The sequence below is a fragment of the Hemitrygon akajei genome, chromosome 16, assembly GCF_048418815.1.
Source record: "Hemitrygon akajei chromosome 16, sHemAka1.3, whole genome shotgun sequence".
Taxonomy (NCBI): domain Eukaryota; kingdom Metazoa; phylum Chordata; class Chondrichthyes; order Myliobatiformes; family Dasyatidae; genus Hemitrygon; species Hemitrygon akajei.
This window is the reverse complement of record NC_133139.1, coordinates 81,780,363-81,793,916: the sequence shown is the minus strand read 5'-3', so window position 1 is coordinate 81,793,916 and position 13,554 is coordinate 81,780,363. Positions and strand designations below refer to the sequence as shown.

The 13,554-nt window shown below is 40.5% G+C and overlaps 1 protein-coding gene across 2 annotated transcripts in view; it reads right to left on the bottom strand.

Annotated features, from left to right (window-relative positions):
• The window catches only part of LOC140740224 (3',5'-cyclic-AMP phosphodiesterase 4B-like), a 458,171-nt gene that overhangs the window by 380,383 nt on the left and 64,234 nt on the right, over positions 1-13,554 (bottom strand). The window contains exon 2 of one of the 2 annotated variants that reach the window (XM_073069300.1): positions 11,263-11,504. The exons of the other annotated variant lie outside the window; for it this stretch is intronic. Within the exon in view, the coding sequence (XP_072925401.1) occupies positions 11,263-11,304 (42 nt within the window). The 5' untranslated portion in view covers positions 11,305-11,504. The remainder of the gene's footprint in view (positions 1-11,262; positions 11,505-13,554) is intronic. 2 annotated transcript variants of the gene reach the window in all.

Sequence of the window (13,554 nt, the reverse complement as noted above, 5' to 3'; positions counted from 1 at the left end):
TATGGTCATGCATTGAATAGAAGAAATTAAAAGGCTGACTATTTTTTTAAATGGAAAGAAAATACAAATAAAATGAGGCACCAAGGGAGTCCTTGTGCAGGATTCCCTAAAGGTTAATTTGCAGGTTGAATCTGTGGCGAGGAAGGCAAATGCAATGTTAGCATTCTTTTCAAGAAGGCTAGAATATAAAAGCAAGGATGTAATATTCAGACTTTATCAAGCACTGATGAGGTCTCACTTGTAGTATTGTAAGCTGTTTTGGGCCCCTTATCTTAGAAAGGATGTGCTGAAATTTCAGAGTTCAAAGGAGGTTCAGGAAAATGATTCCGGGATTGAATGGTTTGCCATATGAAGAGTGTTTAATGGCCCTGGGCTTGTATTCACTCGAATTCAGAAGATCTTTACTCATTGAGTGGTTGGTGTGTGGAATGCACTGCCTGAGTCAATGGTGGAGGCAGATACACTAGTGAAATTTAAGAGACTACTAGACAGGTATACGGAGGAATTTAAGGTGGGGGGTTATATGAGAGGCACAACATTGTGGGCCGAAGGGCCTGTACTGTGCTGTACTATTCTGTGTTCTCTGTTCTATCAAGGGGTGACCTCAGTGAAACCTATCAAATTGTAAACAGCCTCGATAGAGTAGATGTGGAAAGGATGTTTCCAATGGTGGGAGAATCTAAGACCAGAGGATAGAGCCATGGAATAGAGGGTGTCTTTTAGAATAGAGATGAGGAGGAATTTCTTCAGCCAAAGACTGGTGAATCTGTGGAATTCTATGCCACAGGCAGCTGGGGAGGCAAAGTCGTTATGTATACTCGAGGCAGAGTTTGATAAATTCTTGACTGGTCAGGGCATGAAGGGATACAGAGAAAAGGCAGGAGATAGGGGCTGAGTGGACAATTGCATCAGTCATGATGAAATGGTGCAGCAGTCATGATGGGCCAAATGGCCTAATTCTGCTCCTATATCTTACAGTCTTATGGTCACCATTACTGCTAATAGTTTTCATTTTGTTCCAGATGTACATAGTTAACTGAATTTCAATTCCCAGATCTTACAGTGAGATTCAAACATATGCCACTGGATAGCCAGTCCGTTACATTTTCAGGTCCATTGGGAGAGAGATAGGAAGTACAAGCAGCAGTCTTTGTAGGGATAGAGTAGCTATGAGTATGTAATTCAATGATTTTAATGAGGTTCTCTATTATGAATCATTCACATCAAATTCTTCACCCCCTGAGTACAAAAAGAAAAGTTAGATATCATCGGCTTTAAGGGAGTTTTCTAATACTTTACAGCTTCTCTTCAACCACTCATTTCTATGGGGAAGGGTTAGTGTGGAAGCACAGATTTCTGTTGGAAGGAACTGATTATTCACATTGACCTCAACATTCTCCCCCTCCCAATTAATAACCAGTTTTATCCCTGGAGAGGGAGCAATACACTAGCATTTTCACACTTGAAGGGAGCTGAACACTTCTACCTCTCCCATATTGCCTACATGCTTCCCAGATTGGAAAAATACCTCTGGGGAGAAGGTAATGTACATAAGAAATAGGAGCAGGAATCGGCCATCTGGCCCGTCAAGCCTGCTCCGCCATTCAATAAGATCATGGCTGATCATAGATTTATCTCCACCTGCCTGCCTTTTTCCCATAACACCTCATTCCCCTACTATGCAAAAATCTATCCAACCTTGTCTTAAATATATTTACTGAGGTAGCCTCCACTGCTTCAGTGAGCAGAGAATTCCACGATTCACCACTCTCTGGGAAAAGCAGTTCCTCCTCATCTCCATCCTAAATCTATCCCTCCAAATCATAAGGCTATGTCCCCTAGTTCTAGACTCACCTATCAGTGGAAACAACTTTCCTGCCTCTATCTTATCTATCTCTCTCATAATTTTATATGTTTCTCTAAGATTTCCCCTCATTCTTCTGAATTCCAGTGACTACAGTCCTAGGAAACTCAATCTCTCCTCATACCTCTAACCCACTCATCTCTGGAAACAATCTGGTGAACCTCTACTGCACCGCCTCCAAAGCTAGTATATCTCTCCTCAAGTAAGGAGACCAGAAATGTACATAGTATTCCAGGTGTGGCCTCACCAGTACCCTGTACAGTTGCAGCATAAATTTCCTGCTCTTAAATTCAATCCCTCTAGCAATGAAGGCCAACATTCTATTTGCCTTCTTGATAGCCTGCTGCACCTGCAAACCAACCTTTAGTGATTCATGCACAAGCACTGCCAAGTCCCTCTGCAAGGCAGTATGCTGCATTTTTTTTACCATTTAAATAATAATCTGCTCTTTCATTTTTCCCTTCAAAATTGGATGACCTTGCATTTTCCAACACCACATTTCATCTGCCAGATCCTTGCCCAATCAATTAACCTATCTATATCTCTCTGCAGACTCCCTCATCTTCTGCACAATTTACTTCCCCACTCAATTTAGTTTCATCAGCAAACTACACTACACTCAGCCCCCTCTTCCAGATGGTTAATGTATATCGTGAACAGTTCTGGGCCCAGCACTGACCCCTGCGGCACACCGCTCACCACTGATTGCCAACCAGAGTAACACCCATCTATCCCAACTCTCTGCTTTCTATCAGTAAACCAATCCCCTATCCATGCTAATACATCCTTATCTTATTGATAAAGTCTTTTATGTGGCACCTTATCGAAAGCCTTCCGGAAATCCAAGTAAATAACATCCATCTGTTTCCTTCTATCCACTGCTCTCATTATATCCTCAAAGAACTCCAGTAAGTTTGTCAAACAGGACCTGCCTTTGCTGACTCTATGCTGTGTCTGCATGATGGATCCATTTCTTTCCAGATGCCTCACTATGTCTTCTTTAACGATAGCTTCAAGCATTTTCCCAACTATATGTTACAGAAGTACTCAGAGTAATTTTGATCCTGAGGTTACGTTATCAAACTTTATTTATCCACATAGTAATTTGCAGTAAAACTAAGGTTCATGCATATATATTTCTTGCTGGGTCCTGCTCTTCCCCGACTCACACGAGAACCTTAGCTCCCCTCAGTCTTCCCTCATGCTCCCCTGAATCTTGCCCAGTACAATGGAGGTTTTATTACAGTGAATGTACTGCTTAAGACCATTCTTGGAGAGTGCTGTATATTAATTATTTCCATTAGAGTGCAACTTCTGAAGAAAACGCTTGAAAAAGCACCACAGGACCAGAACTTGGTACTAAGACCAGTGCCATAAAAAGATATACTAAAATGCAGGAAAGATAACTCTGCTGGTCACTTTGCGGAGAACTACAGGGAGGGCACAAAAGGCCAAACTTGGGACAAAACACAGTTTGGGATTAAAGAAGAAACAAAACATGCAGGATGTAAATATAAAATAAAACAGGAATGATAACTATGGAGACACAAGGAAAACTACAGATGCTAGAAACTGAAGCAGGAAGCAAACAAACCGCTGGAGGAACTCAGTAATAACTAAATCACTTTGTGTTGGCAGCACTGTTAGACTTCAAGGCGCAAAGTTGAAGGAGGTGAAACAGCCTGGACTTCCTTCCAATCATTTGCTTTAAGGTTATTAAGCAACGGTGATATATTTTAAATTGCTTAGTGAACACCAGATCTACAGCCAGCATGGACTGAAGAGCCTCCTCCCATGACATAAGAATTCTGATGATTCTTCTGTGATGTTTATTTTATTTAAAGCAAATAGGAAAGCTCCATTTCCTTTGGTAAATAGCAGGATTAGATGGTGGCTAACCTGCTGAGTGGTTCTGGCATTTTTTTGTTTTTATTTAAGAAGAGTAGGAGGATCAGAAGATGAGAAGTATTTCACCCAAGCAATGCTAGCATTAGGAATTCACTGCCTTGAAGGCTGATGGACACCAGAGCTCTCACCAGTTAAAAACTTCCTGGAGAGTTTGATCATTTATAACAGGGGTGGCCAAACCGCGGCTTGGAGCCACATGCGGCTCTTTGGCATTCAATGTGTGGCTCAGGGAAATATGTTGGTTGACCTCCTTTTTACCACATGCTGCCATTGCGTAGAAATGAATGGGAAAGCATTTTGGTGATAAATAGAATCACAGGAAATCCCTTGAGACTTAATTCCATCGCTCAAGAGTTGGTGAGAATCGCTATGTGGCGCTGAAGACAGCTTGAAGACAGAGTTGAAGACAGCTTGAAGACTGAATTGTGCAGACCTAGTTGGTACACTGCGGATACAAGTTCTGTTTACAAGTGTCTGTGAAAATTTTGTGAAGGAAGATGGCGTCATCAAATTGTAAGAAACGAAAATATGAAGATGAAAACAGACATTTTAAGCCACAGTGGGAGGAAGATTTTGCATTCACTGTTAAAGGGGGTAAACTTTTGTGTCTTATCTGTAATGTGTCACTCAATCATTACAAAGCCAGTAATTTTAAACGCCACTATGAAACAAATCACAAAAATTTTTCAGCTGATTATCCACGTAAATCCGAATTACAGAAAAACAAATTAACTGTGTTAAAATCATCTCTAAATAGCCAGCAGACTCTATTGAGAATGTTCAGTAAGGAAGCCAGTATGACTGAAGCTAGTTTCGTTATGTCATGGAATATTGCTCGTGCTAAACGCCCATATTCTGATGGCAAATTTGTTAAGAAGAATATAGCTGAAGTTGTTGCAGTGTTAGATCCAAATAACACAAAACTTCAGCGACTAATAGCACAAACACTAGTTTCATGCCACACTACAGAGAGGACTGTCTCCCAGATCAGTGCCGATGTTGCAGGCAAAAGGCAAAATGATGTAAAGAATTCTTTTGCATTCAGCTTAGCTCTTGATGAATCTAAGTCTTAGACAAATAAATATCATTAATCTCAGTTTTTTCTCTTTTATTTTTATTTTTGACAGTCTAATCTTATGTTACTGAAATGCAAATTTGCATATTTTTCTTATGTACAATGTACTGTGTATGTTAATCAAAATGGCTTCTTTAGTTTGCTAGAGTAGGAATGCTTTTATGTTTGATAAGTGTTTACTCTCGCAGTTGTTTAGCTTTGGACTTGCTGATATGGGGATTGTATTCATGTTTTAACCAATGGGGAATGTTATTTTGCCTTCTGGGGCTGGGAGCTTGGGGGGTTTCGCGGTCTTTTGAGGGGAGGCGGGAAGGAGACGCCGAGGAAGGTGGACGTGCACTGCCCTGCTCGGTCGACCACCGGGGTGGTCCCAGGTGCGAGGACGTGGAGGTCAGAGGAAAGTGACGAGGGGTCGAATGGTTCGATGGTTGAGCTCCAACGATGTGCACTAAACTAAGTTGGCACCTTTTACTTTATTTTCTTTTCCTTCATATATACTGTATTGCATAGTACTCTTTTAGTTTTAGTAAAATCTTTAAAGTGTATTCCATAACGGTATTTGGTGTGAGTTTGATATTGTGTGTGCACGTGTGGCATAAACTTGATTCTCACAGCACCTGCGTGTACGGGAGGTGGGGTTGGTGAGTGGCTGGATCTCCTTTTCCCCTAGACATATACCAGCCTGTTGGGTAAGTGTTACATTTAGATGTTCCAGTAGTCCATTACCGTGTTAAATACGCTCAGTATAGTTAAAACAATCATCAGTCAAGATTTCGAAAACATTTGGTATATATGTACATTATGATGACTGAAACTAATACAAATTAACAGTTTAAAAAACTACATGCATGAATAAATATTATTGCGTACATGTATTTCTTAACATTTATATAAAATTTTTGTAACAAAATGTGAATGTAACAATAAAAACGTGTCTGTGAATTTTGTTCATGTCTTGCGGCTCTCAAACATCTTAAGTTAATTGTATGTGGCTCTTACATTAAGTAAGTTTGGCCACCCCTGATTTATAACCTTATGGATTATGAGCTGAGTGGAGCTGGGAATTGCGATTGGGCTGGATACTTTCATCAACTAGCTTCAAACCAAAAAGCTGAATGCTTCAAAGTTTTAGATTTTGCTGACTGTGTCACTGTATGTTGAGCATAAGTCAAGATTCTAGGAGCATCATTTGATTACAAATATAGCGACATACTGTCAACAAGAAGCAGAAATGATGAGCAATCTATCAAAAGACTCACCGGAACTAACTTACCAGACAATGGGGGAGAGACAATGGATGCAAAGCCAGCCATATCATTCAGGACATGCCTTCCTCATAAAAGCAAAACCAACAAAACTACTCACGGATCCAAATATGTTATATGAAGCTAAGATGTATTATTTCTTCAAATACACAATCTATAAATGTATTCATTCCAATTTAGTTTCATACTTGGGCTTTAATCATTTGGTACCCTTTAAACATTTAGTAACAGACGTCCAAATCAAAGCCACTGCATTTCAGTTCTCCTTTCAGCAGAGGGTGTACTTGCTCTATAGTTCTGATTGTTCATAGTCTGATGCTGAATCCTACCCAGTACTCGTGCATGGTGCACAGCAATTTCGAATGAATAATTGACAATTTGTTGTATCTTTGCCAAAAGTACCCAGGAGATCAAGCATTAAGTCTATTACACTGGGATGCAAAGTGTCATCAAAATCTCAGGCATGAGATTTTAAAGAAGAACCAGAAAGATTTAGAAGAGTGTAAAAGAATTTTAAGTCCAAAAGACCTGTCAATAATGGTAAGGCACAAAAATGGAAAGTTGAGAATCTGACAAAGATAATGTTGACAGGGGAGCATAGAGCTGGAGTGATGGGCATAGCAGGATCAAAACAGATCTTCAGAACACAAGAAGAAAAATATTCCACCAAAATCTGCCTGGATCTGCCTTAATTGGATATTACACCCCACCTTCTGTCTTCTAACCATAGATTGAAGTACAGCCTTCTACTGGGGACAGCTCTATACCAGTAAGTTCTATGTGGAATCCAAATGGACAATGGCAATGCCCACACCTCTTAGATTGGGAAATCTGCTCGTTGAGTCTGGTGAAATTACAGAGATTCTATTAAAACAAATGGAACAAATTAGCTGGATAGAGCTTATTATTTGATTTAATTAAGTCAGTTTAACAGCTTTGAATTATTTTAAGAGGACATATGTATATTTTAGTGGTTTATTTTTAATTTTTAGGAATATTTTATTTTATTTAGAGATGCAGCACGGAAACAGGCCTTTCTGGCCCAGTGAACCCATGCCACCCAGTTATATCCATCTGATCAATTATCCTACTAACCCCAATGTCTTCGGAATGTGAGAGGAAACCAATGCTGTCACAACCACGGATTTGGCAGCGTAGCAGATACGACAGTTGCACTCATGAATATGCACGTGTCAGCTAATTATACTTCACTGTGATAGTATTTAACTCCATTCATTCCATTGTAGTACTTGTCAAGACTTGGACACAGCTACGCTTCACTGTCTGCCTTCCACCTTGACTGAGAAATTGGACTGTCATGTCAACTGACTCTGAAGGCTAGCGGTATTTGTTTTATTCTTAGTTGTTCTTTTCAGCCGCAGTGTAGGCTTCGTTTTCCATTTGAGAGTTTTAGTCAATGGCCCTGTTTGGCCTAGTGTTTATTGTTTTCTTTTCCCTTTAACATTGTTCGCATTAAAGTCTGTGAACTATCAACCTGCTTCAGTGTCCTCACTCCACACTTCGGCCATGTCCGAACCTGATGACAAAAGCATTCGGAGAAAACCCACAAGGTCATGAGGACAGTGCGCAAATTCCTTACAAACAGAAGTGGAAATGAACTCGGTAACCGTGGTTAGTATAGTGTTATGCTAATCACTACGCCATTGCGCCATCTCTAAATAATCTTCAAGCATTATATGCGTATTCATTAACAGGTATCAAGTGACTGTGAATGTCTTAGAACATCAAAAAGTGTTAAAAGGTTTGGGGAGCTGAGACAGTCCTCATGCTGCATTACATCACAACCATGTATTGGGAGCCATACACTGAATGGAACAAAGAACATAAAAATCTATAGAACATTACAGGCCGTTCCGCCCACAATGTTGTGTCAACCATGTAACCTACACTAGAAACTGCCTAGAATTACCCTAAGACATAGCCCTCTATTTTTCTAAGTTCCATGTACCTATCTAAGAGTCTTGTAAAAGACCCCATTGTATCCGCCTCCACCAGTGCATTCCACACACCCACCACTCTCTGTGTGAAAAACTTACCCCTGATATCCCCTCTACACCTTCTTCCAAGTACCTTAACCTATACCCCCTCATGTTAGCCATTTCAGGCCTGGGAAAAAGCCTCTGGCTATCCACACAATCAATGCCCTTCATCATCTTATAAACCTCTATCAGGTCACCTCTCATCCTCTGTTACTCAAAATAATTGTTACTCCAGATCCGATGCAGCACAAAAAAAACATAAAGATAAAATGCATAATAAAAAATCAAAAGAAATATAAATACATAAGATAGCTTATTAACTTGGATTGATTGTATATCCATAAAGTGACACTAAGCATGGGAGTGTCTGTATATAAAGAAACTTTGACAGGAAATGATGAAGTAGTGGTGGTGGGGGTTGTGGAGGAGTGCATTAGTGGGTGGAGGTGTCGATCAGCTTTACCTCTTGGGGAAAGTAACTGTTTTTGAATCTAGTGGTCCTGGTGTGAATGTTGAAAGGGGTGGCAAGTGAAAATATATGCTTGCTATAAGGAAATGACTTTAAGTAGAAGGAATTTTTTCTTCACTTATGGTGGAAAGAAATGCAGATTATGGGGTGAGGGATGGAAGCAGAGAAACATTGAGGACATGTTAATGTTTGAGTCATTGAGTAATAGATTATCACAGTACAGAATACTGTAGAGATTGACTGTGCCCACATAACTGCTTTGGCTATCTTAAAGGTATTGAGCACTGAGATTGGATGCCAGACAGCAAAACAAGTGAGATCTCAAACCCCAGAAGTTGACAAGGTGGAGGTCAAAGATCCTGGAAGCAAGTTGGACAACCCAGATCACTACAGAAGATCCCTCTAGTCATGCCAAACTGTAATTCTGCCTCGTCCCATTGACCTTTAAGTTTGTTCACCTTTTGTGTCTCAATCCCTCATTAGTGATATATTTCCTGTACGTAGGTGACCAGAACCACTCACAATAACAGACATTGTTGAGGTCAAATGCAGTTATGTGGGCTCATAGGAAACACATGGTTGGAAATCTGAAAAATGCTTCAGATATTAAAGGAGAAAGGCTAGGTAACAAAATTGAAATAAAACAGAAAATGCTGGAAAACTAAGAAGGTCAGGCAAGATCTATGGCAAAAAAAAGTTAATGTTCTGGGTCTGAGATCCTTCCTCAGAACTCAAAGAGATCTTTTTGATTAGCAAGACTGGAATCATTCTCTTACACTCCAAGTGAAGTGTGATGGAGGTGAGGTGCAACAGTGGAGCTAGAAAGACTGTAGGATAATGAAGCAGCCTGGTTTTGTTCTGGTCTTCACTGAGATTGGTTCTGTTGTAGACCTGTTGGCTTGCATGCCATTGTAAAGCAAAGATAAGATGGAGATGAATTACTGTGGTCAGCCAAAATGTGGAAGATGTTCTATTTCCCTCCAGAGTGATGAGGTGTGAGGTTTTGATGAGATAGGAAAAGGCCACTTATACTTGTTATTGCTATTCCATGCATTTTTCTTGGAGTTATCGCATAATGAAGATCATGCCCATTGAGCTTCTAGATAGACAGAATCCATACTTTTTTTCAGACACCGACACGGTCACTTACAGACACACAGACAAAGACACACACACATGCAAATACACAAACTGAGACACGCGCAATGTCACACGAAGACACACACACACACACACACACACACACACACACACACACACACACACACACACACACACACACACACACACACACACACACACACACACACACACACACACACACACACACACACAAAGAAAGAGGAGAACAAAAATTATCCTAGTAATGAATTTCCTTATGGCAGGTAGCAGAGATATCTCTTTACAGCTATCAGAGTCAGACTTTCCTCCTTTCTAAAAATGGTCAAATGGTTATGGCATCTCTGAGGTGCACCAGTATATCCCCCTCTTCCCAGATGAGGATGATAAGATCATGGATTTACTTAAGAATGCTTTAGCAACAGAAGTGAAAAAGAAGGGGTAGAACTTCAGTAACAGATGGAAGTAGGATTTAAAGTTCTGAGGATGAAAGATACTGCAAGGAAGCAGCAAGGCCATATTTGTCTTGAATGTCCTGGACCATGGTCAGAAAACTCAGCACAACTTCTTGTCACCAATTCTGTAAGTGCTCAGTTGATGGGAGGATTCACCTTAACTCCGTCTTCATTCAAGATGCCTATTATGCAAACTAGACAATATGGACTGAATTTGGGTTCAATGTTCGAGCCAATATTTCCCACCTCACATTCTAACCACTGGGAGAGAGGACAGCCCAGGGTCTCTCTGTTTCAGAATCAGGTTTGTTATCACCGGCACGTGTCATGAAATTTGTTAATTTAGCAGCAGCAGTTCAATGCAAGACATAATATCGAAGAAGAAGAAATAAGTAAGTAAATAACTAAATTACAGCATACGTATATTGAATAGATTAAAAATCCTGCAAGGAACAGAAATATATATTTAAAATGTGAGGTAGTGTTCACAAGTTCCATGTCTGTTTAGCAATTGGATGGCAGAGGGGAAGAAGCTGTTCCTGAATTGCTGAGTGAGTGCCTTCAGGCTTCTGTACCTCTTACCTGATGGTAACAGTGAGAAAAGGGCATGCTCTGGGTGCTGGAGGTTTTTAATGATGGACACTACCTTCCTGTGACACCGCTCCTTGAAGATGTCCTGGGTAAGTTGTAGGCTAGTACCTAAGATGGAGCTGACTAAATCTACAATCCTCTGCAGGATCTTTTGGTCCTGTGCAGTAGCCACCCACTCCCCCATACCAGACAGTGATGCAGCCCGTCAGAATGCTCTCCATTGTACATCTATAGATGTTTTTGAGTTTTTTTCCCTCCCTAATATTCCCAACAGCAGCAACTTTGAAGACTGACATATCTCCACCTTTCATCCCACCTGTAGAAAGCAGTCTAGGGAAATGTAGTTTTCCCCTCCTTACTTACAATAGGTGAAGATAGCACTGTCCCCTGGTGAGGAAGAAGAAAATGTGAATGGAAAAAATCTGTTTTTAAATATAGAACCATTTGTGAGAGCACAGCTCCAGCCAGAATCCATTTATGTAATAGCATTCATTGACTAACATTTGAAACACTTACATCTTCTGCATTCACTGCCAGGACACTGGTGCTCTTCTTCATTGCGTGGCAAGCTTGGCCAAGTCCTCCAACAGGAGAAAAGTTGGTACTGTGTAAGAATTGGCCAGTTCAGTGACAAATTCAACGAGCTGCAAAGATGAGCTTGTCCAGGCTCCACTACATCAATGTTCTGTTCTCTGGTACCCTGCTACAGGCCATCAATTTCACCCTTGGCCTGCTATGCCTAGTATTAAAGTCACCTCCTGAAAATTAAAAACAAAATATAGAAGTCACTGTTGTGCATGTGTTTGATTGGGAATGATGAGAATTGTTTGCAGTACTCTGATACCTGAAAGAGCTATCCTCTTTACATCCACTTCTACCAACAAGGTATGTCTAACTTCCCTTGCCCTCTGATCTTGTCTTCACCTCTGGTGGAATTTCATCCACACCCGAATGTGATGAGAGACCTAGATGAGGATGGTTAGAACCCAAGTGCTAAAGAATCTGAGACTAGGATTGAGGCATGATATGAGACTGAGACCAGAACTGAGTAAAACAAGATGCTAAACTAAAACAAAATGCTAGCAATAATCCAACTGAGCACTGACCCTCCATTTAGGTGTTCCTTGAGTACTGAAATCCTGGCACTAAAACACAGTAGCCAATCAGTGGGATGGTCCTGAATCCGTAAAGAAGCCACACTAACTATCCATACTTCAGAGAGTTAAGAGCATCAAAATTCCTGAAGTTGTATCATAACACTGTTATTCCCATGCTCCAGGTTGTCCAACATACACCATCAAGCTGTCGGAGCAGTGCTGCCAGGATAATCAAGGACACGACCCACCCAGCCAACACACTTCTTGTCCCTCTTCCTTCCGGGATAAGGTTCAGGAGCTTGAAGATTCATATGGCCAGATTTGTGAACAGCTTCTTTCCAACTATGCTAAGACTGCTGAACGGATCCTGACCTGGATCTAGGCCGTGCCTTCCAAATATCCGGACCTGACTTGCACTACCTTACTTTCCCTTTTCTATTTTCTAATTATGATTTATAATTTAAATTTTTATTATACTTTCTTGGATTTGTACTTCAGGGAGAGCAAAGCACAGAATCAAATATCGCTGTGATGATTGTACGCTCTAGTATCAATTGTTTGGTGACAATAAAGTAAAGTAAAGATGCTACTCTTAGCCTCCAGTAATGTGCTCTGCAACTATGACCATGGTGTTTTATTCCCCTTTTACCTCTCTACAACACCAGAAATGATGAAGCACCTCATTGTCAGCAAATTTAAAAACAGTAAATGCTAGAAATACACAGCAAGTCGAGCAGCATCTGTGGAAATGGAAAAAGGGATAACATTTCAGGCTGATTATCTTTTATTATCTTGTCAAAAAATCTTTGACTTGAAAAGTTAACTGTTTCTCTTTCCAAGAAAATATCTGACTAGCGAAGAATTTGCATTTTCAGCTTTTATTTAAAATTTCAGTTTTTGTTTTGTTTTCACCCCACTCTCTACCCGATTCCTTCTGCTCCTGTTCATTGCTCCATCTAAAGTCCTTTCTTTCCTGCAATTCCCACTGCTACTTACTGTTCCTATTCTAGCTTCTGATGGAAGATTTCCAGCCTCCCAAGGTATAATCAATTTCCCCTCATTATATATTGCCCCTTGGTTAAATGCAGAGTTGCAGGCATCACTCCTTAGAGGGGATATGATAAAAACAGATTCATAAAGCCACTTGGCCCATCAAGTATGTACCAGCTCCAAGTCGTGTAATCTTTTCAATCTCACTTTCTTGACGTTTCTTCAGAGTTCTGTGTTAACCTTCCCCCCCCCCAAGTACCTGCACCATTTCTTTATGAAAGGCCTGATTGAGCCTACTTCTGTTTTTATACACAATGATTTCCAGATCACAGCGATTCATTGAGCCAAGACGCTATTTCCTCACACCTGTGAATGATTTTAAATCTGATCAGTCAGGTCCTTGAACCGGCACAACCAGCATCCTCTATTTAGCTTGTCTGAACAAAGTCATGACCTCATATGAACATTATGATACAGAAAAGCAAAAAATCTGCAAATGCTAGAAATCTGAAATGACCACAGAAAATTCTGGAAAGCGTCAGAAAGTTAGGCAGAATATATGGAGGAAGAATAGGGTTACCAAAGCAGATATGAATCAGGACACCAATGTCAACACATTTTATTCAGATCAAAATAACTTTGTATCTTTGTCATTGACTCCAACACTCTCACTGGCCAGCCAACATCCAGAAGGAGGTACAGGAGCCTGAAGGCACACACT